The 21,987-nt window shown below is 40.4% G+C and overlaps 1 protein-coding gene across 1 annotated transcript in view; it reads right to left on the reverse strand.

Annotated features, from left to right (window-relative positions):
• GRID2 (glutamate ionotropic receptor delta type subunit 2) overlaps positions 1 to 21,987 on the reverse strand; it is a 2,095,611-nt gene that overhangs the window by 255,518 nt on the left and 1,818,106 nt on the right. Inside the window, exon 13 of the mRNA XM_073590055.1 lies at positions 19,819 to 20,014. Coding sequence (XP_073446156.1) covers positions 19,819 to 20,014 — 196 coding nt within the window. The remainder of the gene's footprint in view (positions 1 to 19,818; positions 20,015 to 21,987) is intronic.

Genomic DNA, 21,987 nt, shown 5'->3' on the forward strand with positions numbered 1-21,987 from the left:
TTATGTGAAAAAATAGCAGAGCACACTTAGCTTGAGAAGGCAGGAACAGAACTGGAAACCAGAACCTCAGGGCAGGAAAAAATCACCAGCACAAAATTAGGGTGTCGCTGTCTTAAATCCAGTCAGAGACTCCTGATGTCCAATCACAGTCCTCCTCCTCAGGTGGCAGATCTCTGCCATTTAGATCAGCTTCATTACCTACTGTCATCACTAGAGGGAGCCCGGATGGAGAACTCATGACTACTCTGTCAACACAGCCAGCTCCACCACCCTCACCAGAAGCCAGAGGTAAACCAGAAAATGAGTTCACAACAGTACCCCCCCTTGAGGAGGGGTCACCAAACCCTCATCTGCGCCACCAGGCCAATCAGGATGGGCCTGGTGAAAAGCACGAACCAATCTATCGGCATGAATGTCAGAGGCAGAGACCCAAGAATTGTCCTCCTGGCCATAACCATTCAACTTGACCAAATACTGGACTCTCCGTCTAGCCAGATGAGAATCCAGTATTTACTTTACCTCATATTCCACATTACCTTCAACCAACATAGGGTCAGGAGGTGCCGCCATAGGAACCACTGGCTCAACAAACCTCTTCAACAGAGACTTATGAAACACGTTATGGATCGTAAACGTAACTGGAAGAGCCAATCGAAAAGAAACCAGGTTAAGAAGCTCCAAAATCCTATAAGGTCCAATAAATCTTGGCTTGAACTTTGGAGACGCAACCTTCATAGAGATATTTTTTGACGACAACCAAACCATATCACCCACTTTAAACCAGGGACCAATTGTCCTATGCAGGCTGGAAAACTGCTAGACCTTTTCTTGAGAGAGGGACAACTTATCCACCACTTGGTCCCAAATCTGCTGCATTCTCTCTACCACAGTGTCAACACCTGGGCAGGCTGAAGATTCCACTTGCCCTGAAGAAAATCGAGGTTGAAACCCAAAGTTACAGAAAAAGGGCGACATCAATGTGGCAGAACTAGCTCTATTATTTAGGGCGAATTCGGCCAAGGGCAAAAATGAGACCCAATCATCCTGATCAGCAGATATAACACATCTCAAATAAGACTCCAAAGTCTGGTTTGTTCTCTCAGTCTGCCCATTGGTCTGTGGATGAAACGCAGAGGAGAAGGATAACTGGATTCCCAGCTTGGAACAAAAAGCTTTCCAAAATCTCGAGACAAACTGGACTCCTCTGTCCGACACAATGTTCTCAGGAATCCCGAATGCAACCGAACCACCTTTTGTAAAAACAAGGGCACCAACTCTGAGGAAGATGGCAGATTTGGGAATGGTACAAGATGGATCATCTTAGAAAATCTACCACAAATCACCCAGATAACAGTCATTCTCTGAGAGACACGAAGATCAGAAAAAAAATCCATTGAGATATGGGTCCATGGTCTCTTGGGCACCGGCAAGGGCATCAACAACCCACTAGAACGAGAACAGGGTTTAGATTTAGACCGGGAACAAGTCCCACAAGACTGCACAAAATTCCTGACATCACGAGATAAGGCAGGCCACCAAAAAGACCAACTCACCAAATCTCTGGTACCAAAAATACCTGGATGACCAGCCAACGCAGAGCAATGAACTTCAGACATCACTCTCTTCCTCCACTGGTCAGGAACATACAATTTTCCCATAGGACAACGCTCAGGTTTGTCCTCCTGAAATTCCTCCAGGGCACGTCTCAAATCGGGCGAGATGGCTGAAAGAACTACCCCCTCACCTAGGATGGTAGTAGGTTTGGTCACAATAGGAGAATCAGCAAAGAAACTCCTAGAAAGGGCGTCTGCCTTAACATTCTTAGTGCCTGGAAGAAAGGAGACCACAAAATCAAAACACGTGAAAAACAAGGCCCACCTAGCCTGTCAGGGATTCAAGCGTTTGGCCGACTCCAGGTAAATCAAATTCTTGTGGTCAGTGAGGACCACAACTTGATGTCTAGCTCCCTCCAACCAATGTCTCCACTCCTCGAATGCCCACTTCATGGCCAACAATTCCCAATTCCCAACATCATAGTTGCGTTCAGATGGGGAGAACTTTCGGGAAAAGAAGGCACAGGGATTCATTTTAGAAGTCACCGGATCTTTTTGGGACAAAGCAGCTCCTGCACCAATCTCCGAAGCATCTACCGCTACCTGAAATGGAAGTGAGACATCAGGTTGCCGTAAAACCGGAGCAGAAGTGAACCTCGCTTCAGCTTCTGAAATGCCAAAACATCCTCAGGAGACCAATTCAGCACATCAGCGCCCTTCTTGGTCAGATCAGTCAGTGGTTTGGCAATACCACAAAAATTAGCTATAAATTTACGATAAAAATTAGCAAAACCCAAAAACTTCTGGAGAGTCTTCAAAGAAGTGGGCTGAACTCAATCATAAATGGCCTGTACCTTGGCCGGGTTCATTTCAATAGTTGACGGAGACAAAATAAATGCCAAAAATGAAATCCTCTGTACACCAAAAGGCATTTCGATCCCTTAATATACAGGGAATTCTCCCGCAAAATCCAGAACACAGTCCGAACATGTTCCACATGAGAGTCCCAATCACTGGAAAAGATCAGAATATCATCCAAATAGATGATCAAAAACGTATCCACAAAGTCCCGGAAAATATCATTCATGAAGGATTGGAAGACAGAAGTGGCATTAGTGAGCCCAAAAGGCATCACCAGGTACTCAAAATGTCCCTCCGGAGTATTAAAAGCCATCTTCCATTCATCTCCATGCTTGATGCGAATAAGATTATACGCCCCCCTGAGGTCAAGCCTAGTAAACCAGCAGGCACCTTTAACTCTGGAAAATAAATCAGAAATCAAGGGTAACGGATACTGATATTTAACCGTAATCTTGTTAAAGGAATGATAGTCAATACAAGGCCTTAATGAACCATCTTTCTTAGCCATGAAAAAAACCCCAGCACCTAAGGGTGAAGAAGATAGTCTAATATGACCCTTCTCCAACGACTCCTTAATATAAGATCGCATAGCCTCATGTTCAGGTACAGATAAGTTGAAAAGCCGACCCTGGGGAAATTTACACCCAGGCCTCAACTCAATCGCACAGTCATAACTCCTATGAGGAGGCAGGGACGCAGACTTACTCTCACTAAATACATCATAAAAATTAGCCAAATAGTCAAAAACATCACGAGACTGGGGAGAGGTGGAGAAAACAGGAGTGTCACCAAGATCACACCGACAGCCCCAACTCACCACAGAGACAAATTTCCAATCCAAAACTGGATTATGGATTTGCAACCAAGGAAAGCCCAGAACAATAGTATCATGCAAATTATGCAGTACCAAAAATCTACAATTTTCTTGGTGGTCTGGGGCGACCCGCATTATCACCTTGGTCCAAAACTGAGGTTTATTCTCCGCCAAAGGAGTAGCATCAATACCCCTCAAAGGAATAGGTGTCCGCAGAGGTATCATGGGAAAACCACAATGTTTAGCAAAATCCAAGTCCATCAGATTCAAAGCCGCTGCTGATTCCACAAAAGCCTTGGCGGAAAATGTGGATAAAGAGCAGATCAGAGTAATTGCCAAAAGAAACTTAGGTTGTACACTGCCCACAGCAAATGTGTGTGCAAAACATTTCTCTTGTTTAGGGCAGACAGAAATAGTATGAGAGGTCTCTCCACAGAAAAAACACAGCTTATTATGCCTTCTATACTCCTGACGTTGCACCCTAGACAAAACTCTATCACATTGCATAAGTTCATACATTTGCTTTAAAGGTGGCAACACCTCTCGTGTAGTTTTACATTTACGTAAACGCCGATCAACTTGAATGGCTAATGACATAGAATCGTCAAGACCAGAGGGAACAGGAAATCCCACCATAATATCTTTTACGGTTTCTGATAAACCCTTGCGAAAGAGAGCTGCCAAGGCACCATCATTCCATGTAGTAAGGACCGCCCACTTTCGGAATTTTTAACAGTATGACTCTGCAGAATCCTGTCCCAGGTTCAATGCCAATAGGGCTTTCTCAGCTTTATCAATAGCATTAGATTCATCATACAACAACTCCAAGGCTTGAAAAAATGCAAGCACATTAGTCAGAATAGGATTTTCAGGTGTCAAAGAAGACGCCCAATCCTGGGGATCGCCGCGCAGCAAGGAGATGACAATTTTAACCTGCTGCGCAGAGCTCCCCGATGAGATAGGCTTCAAGGCAAGAAATAATTTACAATTATTCTTAAAATTCAAAAATTTAGACCAATCCCCAGAAAACACATCAGGAGTATGGATTTTTGGTTCAACAGCATGTGATTGAGCGAGATAGGCGGAAATTCCCCGCACTTCAGCAGCGAGCTGCTCCACACGATCAGACAATTGCTTAATCTCCATTAAGGAAAAAATCCTCCTACGGCCCCAGAGAAAAAAAGGAAAAAATACATATATATAAAAAAAATTCTGATACTTTTTTTACCATTTTTTTCCTGCTTTTGAGTACTGTAGAATCTGCGGTATGGCTGGTGATTCTGTTATGAATGAGTCACTGAGGAGGAAAAACAAAAACAAGCTAAGCCACAGAAAACCAGAGAGGTTGGTAACTAAGCGGATTGCAGACCCCTGATCCTATCCACACAACTAGCAGTAGCCGTGGAGCGTACCTATGATGATCCTAGACGTCTCGTCACAGCCGGAGAAATAAATAAGCCTAAAGCAAGAAAAGGGGAAATTTAAACTGCCCCAGAGCAGACCCCAAAGCAATAGACAGCCCCCAAACATGTATTGTCGGTGAGACAAGATGAAAACACAAACACAGATAGAAAAATAGGCTGCGCAAACTATGGGGCCCACACTAACTAGAAAGGACAGGAAAGGAAAGATGCTGTCTGCTATCACGCACAAAACCCTGCCAAAAAATGTCCCACACTTTTTGATAACAGAAACCCTGAAGTCGCTAGACTTCAATTCCCTATATCAGCACTCTGGTATATTCTGAAAACAGAGCAAAAGAGACCAATCTGATCAGGGACAAAAAGCAAACTGGCATAAACAGAGACATAAGAATGGAAATTCAGCACAGCCCCAGCTGGGGCTGGCTGACCACAAAAAACTGAGCAAACCAGACCAAATCTTATGTGAAAAAATAGCAGAGCACACTTAGCTTGAGAAGGCATGAACAGAACTGGAAACCAGAACCTCAGGGCAGGAAAAAATCACCAGCACAAAATCAGGGTGTCGGCTGTCTTAAATCCAGTCAGAGACTCCTGATGTCCACTCACAGTCCTCCTCCTCAGGTGGCAGGTCTCTGCCATTTAGATCAGCTTCATTACCTACTGTCAACACTAGAGGGAGCCCAGATGGATAACTCACGACTCCTCTGTCAACACAGCCAGCTCCTCCACCCTCACCAGAAGCCAGAGGTAAACCAGAAAATGAGTTCACAACAGGAAACATTGAGTTTTATCCTCAGTATAGCCAACACTACACAGTAAAGCTGTTAAGTAACAGGAAAATAATTGTTACTCCCTATGCATGAGGAATGAATATATCCTTGTGAACGAAAAATAATATACCAATGTTTTTCAGACACTCACAAAGAAATGTGACATATCTTTTCAACCGAAATTACTTTTCTTGGCATGGTTAATAAATGTTCAAACGGGTATGCCTGGTGTTAGACAGAATAAATCCTATTTAAATAAATCATCACTTTGAATGCAGAAATCCTTCTATGGTATTTATTAGTCTTCTAAATAAATCAAGCACAGGTAAGAAAAAAAAATCCAAGAAGCAAGAGGATTGTCAAAAGGCATATATAACACATAAAAGAAAAGTGTAATTACTTATGAAGTGACCAAGTAAAAATGGTATTTTGCATCTCTTCAGTGATTCTTTGCATTACATATTATTCAGTTCAAAAGACATAAGTCATTATCAGGGTAGCCAAGGATGGATCTGTCAACTAGATATGTCACAGTATTTAATCACCTGCAATTAGAAAGGTATTAAAGAGACAAAACATTTTCTTTGCTAGCTTGGGGACCAATTACATGTAAAAATGAAAATTGTGTTCTGATTTCAATTCATAGCATTCATTTCCTTATGAAATTACAGAAGACTTTCACTTCTACACTTTAACACAGCTTGCCGAATAAGCAGGAGCCCAAAAAAATTCGCTCATCTCTAGTCCTCATTGCATCTTCTGATCGCTGATTCTGAGATTGTTTTTTTTTGCGAAGCATTGTCTTTTATGAGAGTGGTAAATTTAAGTTGAAATGTTTTACGTTTATTTGTGAAAATATCAGAAATTTGGCAAAAAAATTGGAAAATGTCACTATTTTCAAACTTTTAATTTGTATATCCTTAACCAGAGATATATATCTAATGATGTGAATAAATCCCAATTAATAAAAATTTTACCTTTATTAATTACATTAAAAGAAAAAGGAAATAAACTTGGTATTTCCGATCTAACAAATACTTATACATATATTTATATGGGGACCAAATACTATTCAATTAATAATTCACATAGAAAACAGGACTGAAAACAAGATCAGGAAGGGGGTGTCCTAATATTTTCCCTCAATGATGCACCCTAAAGATAATCACTGCCTGGCACCCTAGAAAAAGCATGCAAGTTATGGCACAACTATTCTCTTTCATCTTACCACACTGAGGCTTGATTAACCTGTCTAAAGTAAGTCCCCAATAGCAGTGTACCTGAAAAAAGAGGGCAGAACATCCAATAATATGGAACCAAAGTCTGGTCTTGCCCAAAATATAGTCAAGTGTATATATAACCCCCAATATTAATAAGTACTAATAGAGAAAGTGTCCATGCATATAACAAAGTGGAAATTGTGCTTAATCCAACTAATATATAGGTATACACCTGTATCCTTAAACCCATATGGAATGATAGAAAATTATCAAAACTGGGCCCAGACCAGATAGTTACTTCAATAAGAAGGACTTTGCATAGCTACCAAAGTGCTGTAACCTTGACGCCTTTTCCCCATTCATACTGGTTCATCAGGAGGAATTAGAAGGTAGTCCATAATGGCTGGTTTTCTGGAGTCATGAAGTCAAAGTTGACTCAAGAATATGGACCACACAATTTGTTACCTAGTTTCTTTGGAGAGTGCTGCTACCCCACATGTGATCAGAAACCTGTGTTTTGACAAACAGCAGGTCTTGGAAGGAAAGGAGCATCATTTGAATTTTGGAACACAAAGTTGGCTGAAATACCATGTACCATGTTGAATTTGCAATGCCCATAAGTCACCCAAACAGCAGAAAACACCCACAAGTGACCTCATTTTCTAAACTACACCAGTCAAGGATTTAATCCAGAAGTACACTGAGCATTTTGAACTCACAGGTACCACACAAAGTTTGACAACATTAAGTTGTCATATTGAAAATTTTTGTTTTTTGTTTTAGCCCCAAATTTTTCACTTTTTCAAGAGGTAACGTGAAAAAGCATACCACACAGTTTGTTACACACTTTTTTCTGAGAATGGCGATACCCCACATGAAGTCAAAAAGTTCTCTTTGTACACACGGCAGGGCTTGAAAGGGAAGAGACATTTAGTATTTGGAATGTAAATTTGGCTGAAATAGATTGCAGTCATCATGTTTCATTTGCAGAGCCCCTGAGTTACCAAAAGAGCAGAAACTCTGCAAGTGACCCGTTTTGGTAACTAGACCCATAAACAAATATATCCGGGGAGTGGTCAGCTTGTTGAATTCATAGATGCTTCACAAAACTTTTTAAAATAATAATAATAAATTTTATTTCTATAGCGCTGACATATTCCGCAGCACTTTACATTTCAGAGTGGACTTGTACAGACAATAGACATTACAGCATAACAATAATCACATACAGTAGATCATAACAGATACCAAGAGGAATGAGAGCCCTGCTCGCAAGCTTACAATCTATGAGTAAAAAAGGTAGACACGAAAGGTGGGTGGCAACAGTTGCCCTGATTGTTTGGATCAGCCATAATGTTAAGTGTATAACAGTACAGACACAGAGGGCTAATGGATGCATAAAGCATGTGGGAATATGATGCGGGGAACCTGGGGAAATGTTGAAGTGAAAACAAAAATTACATTTTTTCTGCTAAAAAAATATTGTTTTAGCCCAAAATTTGAAGTTTTCACAATGGATAATAGGAAAAAATGGACCTCATAATTTGTTATGCATTTTCTTCCAAACATGAAGATACCCAATATGTGGTTAAAAATTGCTGTTTGTGCACATGGCAGGGTTCAGAAAAAAAGTGCTATTTGATTTTTAGAGCATAAATTTGTCTAGAATAGATTGTGAATGCCATGTCACATCAGATGACCTCAGGTTATCAAGGCAATGATTGGCACCCACAATTATGATCATGGGGGGATCGAACCTGCTGTAGGGGGTCCTTTAACCCTCTTTTAACCACTTAGATATCGCTGTCAATTTTAAAATGGCAGTGAGGGAACAAAGCCCCTTAAGGACCGCCGTTTTAATGCATATCGGGTCGCTAAGAGGTTAGCATATTTATTTGTTGATATAATATTTTTTTAATTTTTTGTTCTTTATTTTGTGATTTTATGGTATGGCAACGTTCCCTGCAGTGATTGTTGATCTAATGTTCTGCAATGCTTTTGCATTGCAGTGTATTAGATCTGAGCACACAGGGAGAAGGCAAGTGAGCTCCTACTTTGAGCAAGAACTTTCAGGACACTGTCCCTGGGTAACCTAGTGGCTTTTTTTGCCACAGGTTCACCATGGAGACCACAGACACAATGTGATCGCAATCGCTTTGTGCATATTGTAGGGAGGAAGCTTCCTCCTTCTCTATGTTGATTCATTTCACTGTCGCTATTGTCATTGGACTCAAGGGTTAAATGCCTGTGGTTGGCGCTAGCACCGATCATGGGCATTTGTGCAGGGTATCAACTATGATATAGCAACAAAGAGGAAGATCCAGCATCTGCAGGAAATGAGGTAAGCATATTAAAATATTATTTCATTAGCAACATTAACAAAAAGAAATAAAAAATAAAAAATAAAAAGAGACATACAGGATTATAAAAAGGACACTGTTCTACGTGTTTCGAGCATAACCGCTCAGTCATGATAACATTTTTGTACATATTCCAATGATATATAGAAAGATAAAATTAAGAAAAAACAATGAAAAGAAAGAAGCACACCATGGAATTAACAATTACTAAGGAGATAAGAGGAAACCCATTCAGGTGCAAATTTTGTAATGAAATTGCATTGAAAAACGTAACACAACAGACATGGTCTATGTCTGCACAAGTGTACAAACATAAACATGCAGAAAAATGTACCACAAATGTCAGAATATGTTTATGTTGGATTAAAATACAATAAATCTTTTTGTAATGAAATCTCTAATGAATATTAATATGTGGAAAAAAAATACTAATATGAAAATATAGTCATGCTACTGTAGGTACAGTAAATCTTTCTTAAAGTTTAAAATTTTAGAGATTGTGATATTGAGTTTTAAGACCCAATGTGCCTCTTGTTTGAGTAGGATTTTTGTCCAGTCTCCTGCCCTGTGAGGATGATTTAGGCTGTCAATGCCAATGATCTCCAGCGAGTATATATGTCTCTGGTGTATTTCCAGAAAATGTCTGGATATGCACGATATTGAACGCTTAATTTTCATTGGATTAAATTTTGCCTAATGTATTTGCCCCAAAATTCTTACTTTCAGCATTCGTGTTGTGCAGCCTACATATTGTACAGTGCATATACAGCATTCAGCCAAATAAACAACATGGGTGGTATTACAGTTTACAAAGGAATTCATGTTACAAGTATAAGGAGAGCTGCATAAAGAAAATTGAGACATTCTGATCATATATTTACATATATTACACTTTGATAGCTCACATTTGAAATTGCCTTGGGTGAGGGGCCAGGTATGTAAAGCTTGCCCTTGCATATTGAACAGGTTAGGAAATAATGTGTCCCCCAAAGATTTGCCTCTACCGTATCATCATGCTTATTTTGTTAAGAATTTTGCAGAAGTTGTTACACATCTTCGATGCGGCTATTTTGTGTGATCTAGTTACAATGGATCTATTGTATCCTCTAGATTGTAATCTGTTTTTAATAGTCAAGCAATCCATGTCAAAAGACAGATCATCAGAACATGCCTGATGTGCCCTGATAGACATACCCACCAGGAAGTTTTTAATTACATGATGAGGGTGATAACTAGATGCATGGAGGATTGAGTTGCCCCTCATGGGCTTTCTATATAACTTAAGGGGGCTTTACACATAGCGATATCGCTAGCAATATCGCTATAGCGTCACCGATTTTTTGACGCACCAGCGATATTGCTAGTGATATCGCTACATGTGATACTTACCTCCGACCGGCTCCCTCGCTGGCTATTGTTGATCGTGTGAGATCGGCCAGATCCATTTCTCATCGGCTGCTTCCGGCTGGTGCCGACGAGTGACGCGGGGACGCGGGTGGAGGACATCATCATCGCCGTGTCTGAAAGGTAAGTAACGACCGCTGCTGCGTCGCTGCATCGCTGGTGAGATCTGCCTGTTTGACAGCTCACTAGCGACCATTTAGTGATGCACCAGCGATCCTGGTCATATCATGATCGGGATCGCTGGTGCATCGCTAAATGTAAAGGGGCCTTTAGTGATTATAGAACCACTCACATTATTGCCCAGCAGGAAGATGTCTAAAAATTGTGTGTGAACCTTAAAAATCCACCATAAACTGCAAATTAAAGTCATTGGTGTTTAGGAATGTAATAAATTCTTGTGCTTCTTATGGATTTCCATGGTTCTGCTAAATAATGATCAAACTATGAATATATCTCCCATATCACATAATGTGTTTACAGAAGGGATTGCTAGCAGAGTAATGTTTGGATTCTACCCACTACACCATGTAGAGATTGGCTAAAGTAGGTGAAAAACTGGCACCCATAGGACAACCAAGAATCTGGAAATAAAATACACTGTCAAAAGAAAAATAAATATTGGTGAGCAAAAAGAAAAAGTAACCTGCAAAATATAATTGATAAGTGGTATTGAAAAATTACTGTATTTGTGCAAATGGAAAGATAATGCATCTATAGCTCTATTATGAGGAATACTGGAATATAGTGCAGTTACGTCACTGGTGACCCAACTGTATGTGGGAAACCTATGTAAGTTATTCATAATTGACAGTAATTGCTTAGTTTCCGTGATATGGCTGAATGTGGATAATGCCAACAGTTATAATATGCTATCCAGCCATGATAACTAAGGTTACCTGAGTTCACAGCCACCAGGTCTTGCAGCAACTTGAGTGCCGAACTGATGAGTACCGAGTATCGGACTCGTAGTTGCTCATTAGTCCTGCACTCGTGCTATGCTCATGAGAACTGGCCGCTGTGAACTGAGGTGATGTCAGTAAGGTTACCTCAGTATACAGCAGTGCTGCACTGGTGGGGACTGGCCTCTGTGAACTGAGATAGCGTTACTGACATCACCTCAGTTCACAGTAGCTGGGTCTCAAGGAGCGCAGTGCGAGACCCGGCATTGGATGCTGCTCCAGTTTATGGAGCTGCATTCTCTGAACAGCGCTCCATAGACTGGATGAAAAAGACTGGCTTAGTCATGGGACCTCCATATTACGGATGACAGAGTATCCTGTGGATTATTATTTTTTAATACTATTTTGTTTAATAATTGGGGGAAGAGGGAAATTATTGGAGAGCTTTTTCAAATAAATTTTTTTTGGTGTTTTCTTCTGTCTTTACTTACTGGGTTAGTATTTCAGCAGACATTACACAGCTGACATCAACCCCACAAAACCATTATTTAGATTGGCACTGCACCAGGACAATTGGGAAGAGCCAAGACTAAGTGCCAGAATTGGAGTATCTAATGGATGTACCATTTCTGGGGTGGCATAGGACTGATCTTATTAGACTGGGAAGGACCAATATCCATGGAAATTTCCAGCCTATTAATATCAGCCCCTAGCTGTCTGCTTTCCCTAGGCTGGTTATTAAAAAAGCTAGATCCCATGTTGTTTTTTTATTTTTTTATTTATTAGTATTTTTCATTTATTTATTTATTAGTAATAACTAAATTAAACAATGGTGTGGGGTCCCCCCTATTTTTTAAAAACCAACTAAGGTAAAACAGACAACTGCAAGCTTATATTAATAGGCTGCCAATGACCATGGTTATTGGGCTATCCCAATCTAAAAATAACAGCCTGCTGCTGCCCCAGAAGTAGTGCATCATATTTGATGCACCAGTTCTGACGCTTAGCCTTTGCTCTTCCCAATTGCCCTGATGCAGTGGAAATAGGGATAAATGTTTTTTGGGATTGATGTCAGCACAGGAGGTAGTATTGGAGAGGTGTCATTCAGACAACCTCATTGCTAACCTAGTAGTAAAAATAAATAAATACACAGAAAAAATACTTTATTTTAACAAAAACTTCCCCACAATCCCTTGTTAACCCGTCTGTTAATTAAAAATGAATACAGGAAGTTCTGACGGTTATCCAATAGTGAAATTTCCCACGACGCCTTCAAATTCTATGGAATCTCATTGTAATTCACACCTGTTCAGCAGCAGGCATGGAAATTTTGACGCTCCTGCCTAACGCTGAATGCGAGTAAATCTATGGAGTTTTATCCTGATAATGTTCTGAGAGCAATGCTCAATACAGTTACTCGCGAGCAGCACCAAGTAAAATTGTGAGAATTTCCCTGACTGCCACTAAATGGGAGTGAACTATGAAGTCTCACTATGTGAACTTTCTCACAATGAGCCTCCATTGGATTTGATGGGCATCTTGGGACATTTCACAATTGGAGTACCGTCTGAGTTTCCTAGATTTATTTTTAATTAATAAATGGGTAAATGAAGGTGATAGAGGGAGTCTTTATTCAAATAAATTATTTTTTTCCTGAGTGTCTGTACTTTTTAACTACTTACCTACTGGACTAGTAATGAGGGTGTCTTATAGACGCTGCCCCATTACTAACCTGTGGGCTTAATGTCAGCAGACATTACACAGCTTATATCCATTTGCTTCCACACCAGGGCAAGCGGAAAGATGGGTGCGTCTTTTCTGGGCTGGCTGCGAGCTCCTATTTTAAGGCTGAGAGGGTCAAATATCAATGGAACTTCACAGCCTGAGAATTCCAGCCCCCATCTGTCTGCTTTTCCTTGGCTGGTTATCAAAAATGGAGGGACCCAACTCCATTTTTTAAAATATTTATTGAAATAATTTAAATAAAAATGTTTTGACATGGTTGTGGTGGAAATGTCCACACTGGAAAAGATTGTTGATTGGCTGTGCTGCAGCCTTTCAACAATCTTTATTAGTCGGCCGAACCTAAACAGTAAACTGGACATACAATAAGAAATCCATGTTCGGGATTCAGTACCAGACACTAGGTGTCCGGTATGGACCCCAAACTTTACAGTTCTAATTCTCTCATGCTTACTCCCATGACTCTAACTTTCTTTTCTTTATTTAAGAAAATAAATATTTTAATATTACTTCTTTCAACATTTGAAATGATTACCATTTTAGTTTCTAGCATCTATAATAAATTGTACAAATGGATAAGCGCTACTGATTGACACAATGGGATTGTGACATTTCTGCTGTGCTTGGCTCAGTACAATAGTATGGGTATATTTACATAACTGTTCAAAATAATGGAGCCATAATGTCTATTCCGGAAAAATAATGCATTGTGTTTTAGAATGTTATGTAAAATTCTTTATTTACAGAATATAATAGTGTGGTTTTAAACATACAAAATCAAAATTACAGCTATTTGTTCTAGACTGTGGATTCTAATAATATAAACCTTAAAGCTATAATCATGGTTTTTAGAAAAATATTCTTCTAAATGCACTTAGCATTCTGTTTGCAAATGTAAGATAAGATCCACAAGTTCAGAAAATAAGATCTTGCAACCACAGTAGTTTGATCAAGCGTATGTATCCACTGTTGAATACTTGAACCTGGTTGTTGAGAAACATAGGCTACAACTCAATATACTCATATAATGACACTAATAAGCCTAGTAATAGGCAATTTGCACACTCACAGAAGAAGCAGAAGGGCCAAACACGCGTCGGGGTGCAGGGGGCCACCATCAGACCATGGGCACCATCTTCACTTTATCTTAAAATAGGTAATGCCAACTGCACTTTTTCATATGTATGTCACCTGGGAACAGGCTATGTCACTTGTATGCCCGATATATATCTGAAACAGCGGGTCACACTCAGGCGAGTTCAAGTATACATGTATTTTTAAAATATTTTCTTTCATTTTGGGATGATTAACAGAATTGATGCTTTGAGCACATATTTAACCTTTTGCTGATAGGTACTTCTCACTGAGAGTTTAAATTGTGTAAATATGTTACACTTCATGTGTGACCTGCTCAGGGCAAAACATTATATTATTCTCTGAATTTGATTCAATATCATCTTGTAACCTTGGTCTGTTGTTCTTCCCCCTTGGGGTGTGTTTATGTGCATTATGGATATGTGGCCTTTTTTATACATTTTTTAATTTTTCCAATAAATATCAATTTTTAGTCTATTTATGGTTCGCTTCATTTAGGTGGTAGAATAACCACCGCCCCTTTGATTTGCATATAGTATTTGGAAGTGCCATTCTGCAATTTTTGTGACATATTGTTGATTAAATTTGCAAATATAGCAAATTCTTTTAAAAGAATAAACACACTGACACACAAATATATCTAAACACACACATGTACAGTGGCCTGCAAAAGTATTTACCTCCTTGGCTTTTTACCTATTTTTTTACATTACAACCTGTGTTTAAATATTTTTGTAATTCAATTTGTGTGATGCATTAACAGTCTAAGTTGGTAAACTGAAGTTAAAAAAACTATAGACAAATTAAATTTATGGGATCAAATAACTAAAAACTGGCATGTGCTTTTCGAAAAGCTGGACCGCGAAAGACGTGTCAAGGGGCTGCTGTGCAAGGTGGGAAGCTCCCCTGGTAATTTATAGGTTAACACATATTTATGATTACATTTTGGGGTTTATTTGCTTTTATATATAGCAATAGGTGGAATTAAAACATAACTTTTAATGTATAAATTAAAAGAACCAACCAATATGTGTCACCAAAAAGTGGCTAAAAAGGATGCCAGTTCAGTGGGTAATCCCTAAAGGGAAAAAGGAACCACCTCAATGCATCATACAGGATATAAAATGTTTCTAGTATTCCATATCAGGCAACAATTTATCTAGAGGATACAGCATAGATTAACAATTAGCACATATTGCCATAGCCAATTGAATATATATATTTGGATAACTAGACCAAACAAGTTTATGGTCACAATAATACCAATAGATGAGATGTAAAAAATAAAGGAACAATCTCACCTGTTTGTGCAGACGGCCAGGAGTCTCCAGGAATACTCTGTATACATACAGGAAGATCGCGATGGGGGGACAATACCCTGTCAAATCCCTAAAAAAACTAGCAATCATCTGATCCCCAAACTCCCGCCCTGACAAGGGCAGTCCACAGCTCACCCTATATTGCACATGCCCTGCACTTTCCCTTAGAGGGGTGTCCCAATGCGTTTCATCCAAGTAACTCTTCAGGGGACTAACTTGTTAAAATGTGCCATAGTGCAAAAGCTCAAGAGATATAAATCCTCCTACTCTCGATGCTATCTGCTGTCAGGGCGGGAGTTTCGGGATCAGATGATTGGTAGTTTTTTTAGGGATTTGACAGGGTATTGTCCCCCCATTGCGATCTTCCTGTAAGTATACAGAGTATTCCTGGAGACTCCTGGCCGTCTGCACAAACCGGTAAGATTGTTCCTTTTTTTTTTCACATCTCATCTATTGGTATTATTGTGACAATAAACTTGTTTGGTCTAGTTATCTAAATATATATATGCAATTGGCTATGGCAATGTGTGCTAATTGTTAATCTATGCTGTATCCTCTAGATAAATTGTTGCCTGATATGGAATACTAGCAACATTTTATATCCTGTATGATGCATTTAGGTGGTTCCTTTTTCCCTTTAGGGATTACCCACTGAATTGGCATCCTTTTTAACCACTTTTTGGTGACACATATTGGTTGGTTCTTTTAATTTATATATTAAAAGTTATGTTTAAATTCCACTTATTGCTATATACAGTGGGGAAAAAAAGTATTTAGTCAGTCAGCAATAGTGCAAGTTCCACCACTTAAAAAGATGAGAGGCGTCTGTAATTTACATCATAGGTAGACCTCAACTATGGGAGACAAATTGAGAAAAAAAAATCCAGAAAATCACATTGTCTGTTTTTTTTTCATTTTATTTGCATATTATGGTGGAAAATAAGTATTTGGTCAGAAACAAAATTTCATCTCAATACTTTGTGATATATCCTTTGTTGGCAATGACAGAGGTCAAACGTTTTCTGTAAGTCTTCACAAGGTTGCCACACACTGTTGTTGGTATGTTGGCCCATTCCTCCATGCAGATCTCCTCTAGAGCAGTGATGTTTTTGGCTTTTCGCTTGGCAACACGGACTTTTAACTCCCTCCAAAGGTTTTCTATAGGGTTGAGATCTGGAGACTGGCTAGGCCACTCCAGGACCTTGAAATGCTTCTTACGAAGCCACTCCTTCGTTGCCCTGGCGGTGTGCTTTGGATCATTGTCATGTTGAAAGACCCAGCCACGTTTCATCTTCAATGCCCTTGCTGATGGAAGGAGGTTTGCACTCAAAATCTCACGATACATGGCCCCATTCATTCTTTCATGTACCCGGATCAGTCGTCCTGGCCCCTTTGCAGAGAAACAGCCCCAAAGCATGATGTTTCCACCACCATGCTTTACAGTAGGTATGGTGTTTGATGGATGCAACTCAGTATTCTTTTTCCTCCAAACACGACAAGTTGTGTTTCTACCAAACAGTTCCAGTTTGGTTTCATCAGACCATAGGACATTCTCCCAAAACTCCTCTGGATCATCCAAATGCTCTCTAGCAAACTTCAGACGGGCCCGGACATGTACAGGCTTAAGCAGTGGGACACGTCTGGCACTGCAGGATCTGAGTCCATGGTGGCGTACTGTGTTACTTATGGTAGGCCTTGTTACATTGGTCCCAGCTCTCTGCAGTTCATTCACTAGGTCCCCCCGCGTGGTTCTGGGATTTTTGCTCACCGTTCTTGTGATCATTCTGACCCCACGGGGTGGGATTTTGCGTGGAGCACCAGATCGAGGGAGATTATCACTGGTCTTGTATGTCTTCCATTTTCTAATTATTGCTCCCACAGTTGATTTCTTCACTCCAAGCTGGTTGGCTATTGCAGATTCAGTCTTCCCAGCCTGGTGCAGGGCTACAATTTTGTTTCTGGTGTCCTTTGACAGCTCTTTGGTCTTCACCATAGTGGAGTTTGGAGTCAGACTGTTTGAGGGTGTGCACAGGTGTCTTTTTATACTGATAACAAGTTTAAACAGGTGCCATTACTACAGGTAATGAGTGGAGGAAAGAGGAGACTCTTAAAGAAGAAGTTACAGTTCTGTGAGAGCCAGAAATCTCGATTGCTTGTTTCTGACCAAATACTTATTTTCCACCATAATATGCAAATAAAATGAAAAAAAAACAGACAATGTGATTTTCTGGATTTTTTTTTCTCAGTTTGTCTCCCATAGTTGAGGTCTACCTATGATGTAAATTACAGACGCCTCTCATCTTTTTAAGTGGTGGAACTTGCGCTATTGCTGACTGACTAAATACTTTTTTTCCCCACTGTATAAAAACATATTTTTGAGGTGAGATTTGTTTGTCAATTTTGACAGAAATTGGCTTTTTTGCTGTATTTGTGGTTTATTTGCTTAGCATCACAGTGGTATAGCATAAGCTTCTTGACTCTTAAAACGCCATTGTGCTATTTATGTACTGTTCATTATATACTTGCTTTCCATTGGATGAATTTTGTCCTCCTCCCTCACCCCAGCATACCTTCATGTCTCCTCTGTTTTACCTCTTGATTTATATACATTGTATACAGCATGTATATTTGAATAGTTTTCATGTGATTTTACATGTGATCTTTTATGGAAAAAATCATTTTCTTACACACAAAAATTGTAAGACACATTTTAAGTTTGCTGAATAAAATTTAGGAGACTCCTCAAATGTTTGAGGTGCTGAGACCAAAATTGAACTTTTGGCTACCAAGGTAAACACTATATATGGCAACAAACCAACACAGCTCATCACCTGCAGAACACCATCTCATTTCAGCAGGAACAGAGAAAATTGTCTGATTCAAGAGGAAGATGGATGGAGTAAAATACAGGGACATTCTTGAGCATAACCTGTTTCAGACTGTCAGTGATTTGACACTGGGATGGAGGTTCACTTTCTGAGAAGACAGTGACCCAAAGCAGACAGCTAACGCAAAACTTATGTAGTTTAAGGGGAAATGTGTAAATGTTTTGGAGTGGCTTAGTCAAAGCCCAGACTTTAATCCAACTTGGTCGGAGTTGAAGATTGCTGTTCACGAGAAGAAGCCATTTAACTTGAATGAGCTGGAACAGCCTTGAGGAATGGGCAAAAATCCAGTGGCAAGATGTGAAAAGCTCATACACACTTATCTAAAGTGACTTTCAGCTGTAAAAAGAATGCTGTACAAAGTACTGACTTTAGGGGGGTGAATAGTTATACACACTGAAGTTTACAGTTATTTGTTGTTTCCTTCAAAATAAAAACAAAAGTTCACAGTTGTAGGCATGTTTTTTACATGAACTGATGCAAACCTTGAAAAAAACAGTCAAATTCCAGGTTGTGAGGTTGCAAAACAGGAAAACGCCAAGGGGATGAATACTTTCGTATGCTACTGTAAATACACACACATGCATATAAACACACATACACATATAAATACACACACATACATACATTTAAACACACACCTGTAAATATATATACACACACATACATATAAACGCACACACCTATAGATACACAAAGATGCATTCATGTAACCACACGCATATACACGCACACACAAAGAGTATATAAGTTTTAGATGGATTCTTCTATTGCTTCTCATATCATGCATTCCTTGGAAAAACCTTCTGACCCATCAGTGGACCACAAGCTGTCTCAGAGGGCAATTAAACACTGGTAGCAATAATAAGTAACTTGCCACTAATTGAAAGGATTTCAAATTTGTGATTGGAGAAGTACAAGAATCAAATTGTAGGTGACCAAGCTGCTTGTGAAAAAATCTCTTTATGAACATCCTAAAATTCATACAAGTAGGTGAAGGCTTATCTTTAAGCATATATTTGGATTTGTTGCCCAGTTTTTGTTATGTCTACACTCACCCAAAACTAGAGATTCCCAAACTTATTACCATGGGGAACCACGGAACATCAAATGTCCCGCTGCTTCTCAGGAAACACTTACTGAGAAAGCATAAACACATTAAAACCGATGTACAATAGAAATCCTTAATACAGGAGTAAGTATAGAATTATAATATTTATTTTTATTATCTGAATGAGATTTACGTGCTCCTATCCTGGCCTTTCTCAAAGTTTTTTGCCCTAGGTTTTCCATTTTCCTCCTGTGTTTCTCCAGAATTATTTACCAGTCCATCAAATACCGATTGATAATGCATGCTCTGAACTATGCATGAAATCCTCTTATGAATGATAAATCTACACATCTGCAGTTCAATTACATATGACAACACATCATTATATCTGCTGAAAATATTGACAAATAAATGGCTTACCTTTTGTATGCCTTCTAGAGATTCTGGCACATTGTTCTCTGTTCCATTATTCTTGTTAATCATCCGCCACATTTGGGAATACATACTGTCCCGCTCAAATGGATTCATACCTTTCGTCCGAACGTGATCATATACAGCAGAATCCAATACCGTACCATAAGGTATATCTGTTTGTCTTGAAAGATCCTGGAGAGACCTAGCAAAAGATATTCACCTTATTTAATAAATTAAATACGCAAAATTTTAACTAAATCCATTAACGCTAACCTTTAATATCACTCAGGAATAAAAAAAAAGAATTCAATCATTCCAAAACTGAATAAAATTGATGGACATGCCTTTAACTATATCTTGAGAGTTTTTGTCACGGGGGCTTAGTTCAACTAAGGCTGAAAGACCCGGGGCCCCTGTGGTGTCCCTTTACTAGGGGAAACCCTGTCTGACCCTCAACCCAGGGTTTTTGCTGAAGGTGCAAATGCCTGAGCCTCCGACCTTTCCTTATCTCCTGCTCAGCCCTGCACTTAACCCTCCACCCTCCACCCAGTGAGAAGTCACCACCAAAGCTCCCACACAAATAATGACAGACAGGGAGAACTTAAACTGCACTGCGCCGCACACACACAGGAATAAACAGTAATGTGAACAGGGCACAACTAAACACAAATATGGGAAGGAGAAAGGATAACGACGGATCATACGACACCAGATATGAATCTCTCTCTCTTGAACACCTCCACTCCAGACCGGAACCACTTGGTATGAAACACAAGCTATAATCGGCGACGCTCATAGGCCAGCATGACTATTTAAAGACCGTGGGCGTGACTAACCATCCAACCTGGTCTCCAGCAGGATTAACCCCCGAGAGCCTGAAGATCAGGCCGGCGCCACTGAGACTATAGTGGCTGGAGGTGGAACTACCTCTGCCTGCCGGATGCTGTGGTGTGAACAGCGTCCGACATGACAGTACCCCGTCTTCTACGAGGGACCCCAGGGCCCTCAAGACTCATAGGACCCGGCTTGTCCGGATGACGACGGTGAAAAGAACTGACCAGCCGATCCGCATGTATGTCTGAGGCTGGAACCCAAGACCTCTCCTCTGGACCATACCCCCGCCAGTGCACCAAATACTGAAGAGTACGGCGTACTACTCGAGAGTCCACTACCTTGGCGACCTCGAACTCTAACTCGCCATCCACCATGACTGGAGGTGGCATCGGCGTTGTGTCCACAGAGCCTACCACCTTTTTCAATAAAGCCCTGTGAAACACGTTGTGTATCTTGTACACTGCGGGAAGTTCCAACCGATAAGCCACTGGGTTAATGATGGCAGAAATCCTAAAAGGCCCAATAAACCTTGGACCCAGTTTTAAAGAAGGGATTTTGAGTTTTATGTTCTTCGTAGCTAACCACACCCATTCACCCACACACAGGTCCGGACCTGGCACGCGTCTACTGTCAGCCACCCGTTTGTACCTGGCACTCATGCTCAACAAACGCTGTTTCACCCGCCTCCAGACTGATGACAATTGGGCTCCTAGCTGATCCTCCTCCGGGACACCCCCGGAGTCACCCTGACGTAAGGTACAAAACTGAGGATGTTGACCGTACACACAAAAGAATGGAGACTCTCCTGATGACTCTTGGCGGTGATTATTTAATGCGAATTCGGTCAGAGGAAGGAAAGTAGACCACTCCTCCTGGTTGTCGGACACAAAGCATCGTAAATACTGTTCAAGATTTTGGTTCATGCGCTCAGTTTGTCCATTAGACTGTGGATGAAACGCCGATGAATGTGACAACTTGATCCCCAACCTTGAGCAAAAAGCTTTCCAAAACCTCGCCACAAATTGCGTACCCCTATCAGATACTATGTCAGACGGTACTCCGTGGAGTCTGACCACCTCCTTCACAAATACCTGAGCCAACGTCTTAGCATTGGGCAAAGAGGACAACGCCACAAAATGCGCCATCTTTGAAAAACGGTCAACCACCACCAGGATGACCGTGTTCCCTGCCGAGGCTGGCAAGTCAGTGATAAAATCCATGGAGATTTCTGTCCATGGCCTATTGGGTACCCCCAGAGGCTGTAGCGTGCCAGCAGGACGGGTTCGGGGTGACTTAGCCCTAGCGCACGTGATGCAAGCTGCCACGTACGAGACCACGTCC

The sequence above is a fragment of the Dendrobates tinctorius genome, unplaced genomic scaffold (assembly GCF_039654945.1).
Source record: "Dendrobates tinctorius isolate UK_male_01 unplaced genomic scaffold, ASM3965494v1 ptg000011l, whole genome shotgun sequence".
Taxonomy (NCBI): Eukaryota; Metazoa; Chordata; class Amphibia; order Anura; family Dendrobatidae; genus Dendrobates; species Dendrobates tinctorius.